Genomic DNA, 3,583 nt, shown 5'->3' with positions numbered 1-3,583 from the left:
AATAGGATGAATGACAAGTGCATTCCTGAGTCATTACTATGGCAACAGGGCTGTTGCTTGGTTGAGGTGTGACAAGTGACTTGATTTGTGACTTAGCTGTAGTAATGAAAACTACCGATATAGGGAAATTGATCTTTATACAAAAGCAAGGGAATTGTTACATAATAAAATTGCTAAAAATAAATATTAAAAAAGGAACACACTGCATTAAGTAATAAACACACAAATTAGTTCAACCTAAGATCTGCCAGTCATGTCAAGCACACGATGCTGCTTAAAATTAAAGGAATGGTTATACAATGTGAATGTGGAATGCTTTGCAACAGGAGTATCCTTTCACGTATATTTAGTAATGTCACTATTGTGTCTTCGGGTTAAACAAAATACAAATATATCAATAAGAATTTTAAGTGATGAAAAAAGACTAATTATAACATTTCATAAACTAAAAGGACTGATATCGTTGTAGGACATACAGTTTCTGTATTGTTTTCTTTCAACACTGACTTCACAAAACTGTCTCGTTGAAGTCAGGTGAACTTTTGCGCTGTTAGAATTCAATTTAAACATCACATTGAGACAGCAACAGCAGCAGCATAAAAAATTTAAAGGTCAATGATTGCACAAACATTTACGTCGATGTTCCATAAAACCTCAGAATACATACTTCCATTTCATCTCTATGTAAATTATCTGCACCCTTAATCGCTTCCATTAAAGAAAAACGTATGTGTGCCCAGTGGTAAACAGGTCCCTGTAGTGGTCAACAGCCATCAGAAGATGCCAGTAGGCAGATCCTTGCTAAACATTCCGTCCAAGTCCAGCTCCTTGCTCATCAGTTCCTCCTCAACAGTCTCCAGTGCCCACTGGTGGTCGGTTAGCTCAAGTGCCTCCCACTCGGCCTGAAAAGGTAAAGAACCCCCATTAACCAAGACACCACACTGACCCTATTAAGTCAAATAATACAACAATTGCCATGAATTATACCTTGAAGGCTTTATTTGTGTCAGCAGGCATGGCCATAGCAGCCCCACTCATCTGCTCCTGCATGATCCTCGACTGATCCGCACCTGTGGGCGTCAGTGGCACCAAATTATATTGCGTCTCACAATGCAGCCATTGCGTTTGCAAATATCATTGGTTCTAAGGCGACAAGAAAAGTAGGCAAAGATGTGTTTACCGTTGTCTTGTCCCAGAATTAAGGAGTACATGCTTCTGAGGCCAAACACATTCAGGAAGTACCAGGACGCTGAGCTGACCCTGAAAAGAGCTGGTGATTAGCTGACTAACTCCATCCTCATTCACCACCCAAGCAGGTTGGGAAGATGCTTCATAAACTGAGACTCACATTCACACCAAAAGCAGATAGCTTAACTGCATTATTCATTTCACAAACGATCCAATCCAAAACCACATACAAATAGTGCACAGTAAGTGCTGCCGATCATAAACAGGGAGAAGCAGTGCACAGTTCTGACAGTGTTTGGTCATGAAGATAAGCCTGCGTGTCATGTGAACTTTACCAGGAGGCATCAAGAGAGAGCAGCTCGATTCCTTGTTGCAGCATGGGCTTGAAGCGTAGGGTTAGTGGGAAAGGTACCTTGGCTGTGAGGAACAAAGGTGGGGTGTTACTAAACACATAAAGAACGGAATGGGGGGGGGGGGGGATAATTGTGAATGAGTAGCAAATGAATAACGAAAGATCAACAATAATCCAGCCTCATGGACAAAGGACAAGTTACTTGTGACGAATCCTGAAAAGGTCCAGTTGATCCAACCGCCAATAAGAATCATGGGAAGCACGTTTGTCACGTTTCCTTTCATCATGTCTGTCAGCATGCTGGGATCTGCATACAAGGACACCAACTGTCAGTGTGACTGTGCTTTATGAACACCAAAGCCAGCAGAGACTGCATCACGTCCCTTCTGAAAGATGTTGAGTGTCTGCTCACCTGTCATTGGAGAAGGAGGAACAACCTTCCTCTTGGTTTTTTTGAAGAATCCATCCTCTTGATTGTTGAAGTAAAATTTTCTCATCAAGAAAGACTTGGAAGCAGGAGAAAAGGGTGTGTGAGTGAGTGTGTGTGTGTGTGTGGGGGGGGGGGGGGGTATGAGCTTCAGTTTCCATTACATGCCCATCAAATAATATATGTTTTTTTTCATCACACATATAATGCAATGAAAGTGATAATGGTATTCTTCACAGAGTACAAGCTAAAATGAAATCAATATTCTGCAGTTTTGGAAAGTGGCTGGTTTTGGAAGATAGCTATAATCTATCATCAAAAATTGTAATTGTATACATTGATCTCACCTGTTTAGGGATGTATTTTCCATTTTCTCTAAGAATTCTGCTCCTGATAAGGACCTGGCTGATTACAAAGAGTGAAATAACACTTGTGAAATAAGCAAATGCATATTAACGGTAAAGAAAACTAGTTCTCTTCTACCTGTCTGACACCTGCTCTAATGTCAGTTTCTTGTCAGTCTGAAGCAGGATTGAGACGTAATGTCGAATCACTCCAACAAGGAAGGTGATGAACACGATGGGCAGGACCACCCACAGACGAATATTGGAGTCCAACAGGAGTTCAGGTTCTGCCATAGCTGTTATGCTTAACTAAAATAGAATACAGCAATAATCACCGATTATTATTACAATAATAATAAGTGAAAATGTCTCAAACTTAACAGCCACATATCATAGAAGGAAGCGAGAAACGTGTTCATGATGGACAAGATGGCAAAATACAGATTACAGATCACCACACGAAATGTTCGATCTATTTAACACCTCATTGCTTAAAACAGGCAAGTAGCTAGTTAGATAGTGCTAAACTGGTTTGAGCATTAGCTACCCTACTGCTGCCTCAAAGAAAAGTTAATCCTTTAAGATTCGACATGGTTGCTAAAAGACCTGCTTGCACTGGCAGTACTACTAGTAGCCTACTACGCTCCTTAGCTAGCCAATCCAGCCAGGCAGAAAGGACAAGCATCACTAACCTAGCAAATTTAGCAACTACAAGGAGAATATATCTGAAGAGAGTTGAGAACGTAGATGAACATATTAAATGATTGACCAGATGGCTAGTTTACCAAATTATTAGTTTTGCTCTCACTAGTCTTAGCTGTGCAGCTACGGATGGCCAGTGAGTGTAGGGACGGGTGGATGTCAAATGCTTGCAGCTAGCTAGCTAGCTACCACTGTCCGTAGTTTAACGATCGCGAAGCTAAGCTAACTATCTTGTACGCTGGATTTGGATGTAGCATGTTAAAATCAGTGATGCTGTGGATAGCAATCTTACCAAAAGTTCGTTCTACAAGAAAGGTTTCTTGAATTCCAAGCCGGGACGCTTAAATACAGAATCTACTATGCTACCACAGTCGATTACCTACTCGCCTTTGCTGCCACTGTGCTGTGACAGTGACAAAGAGGATGATGGCAAAAGATGCTAAGTAGCATAGTGCAGTACCGTTTACGCAGCACAGCAGTCAGCAGACGGAAGGTTCCGCTTCCGCATCAATGAAAATAGTAGAATAGGTTTCCTCAAGCAGAAATTACAATTTACATTAAGTCAATAAA

General features: G+C 41.1%; 1 protein-coding gene across 1 annotated transcript; it reads right to left on the bottom strand.

The window, feature by feature from the left end:
* Window positions 1-120: 120 nt before the first annotated feature.
* Window positions 121-3,455, bottom strand: emc3 (ER membrane protein complex subunit 3). Its single transcript, XM_084704350.1, has 9 exons — window positions 3,306-3,455; window positions 2,451-2,620; window positions 2,315-2,372; window positions 1,953-2,046; window positions 1,743-1,847; window positions 1,524-1,605; window positions 1,181-1,260; window positions 988-1,070; window positions 121-902 (listed from the first exon to the last, which is right to left on the bottom strand). The coding sequence occupies exons 2-9, from the start codon at window positions 2,603-2,605 to the stop codon at window positions 774-776; spliced, it is 786 nt and encodes a 261-aa protein (XP_084560476.1). The 5' UTR covers window positions 2,606-2,620; window positions 3,306-3,455; the 3' UTR covers window positions 121-773.
* Window positions 3,456-3,583: the final 128 nt, after the last annotated feature.

This window comes from Hypomesus nipponensis, chromosome 9, assembly GCF_054491055.1.
Source record: "Hypomesus nipponensis isolate SF chromosome 9, ASM5449105v1, whole genome shotgun sequence".
NCBI lineage: Eukaryota > Metazoa > Chordata > Actinopteri > Osmeriformes > Osmeridae > Hypomesus > Hypomesus nipponensis.
Note: the sequence above shows the minus strand (reverse complement) of the source record. Positions and strands in the feature narration are given on the sequence as shown.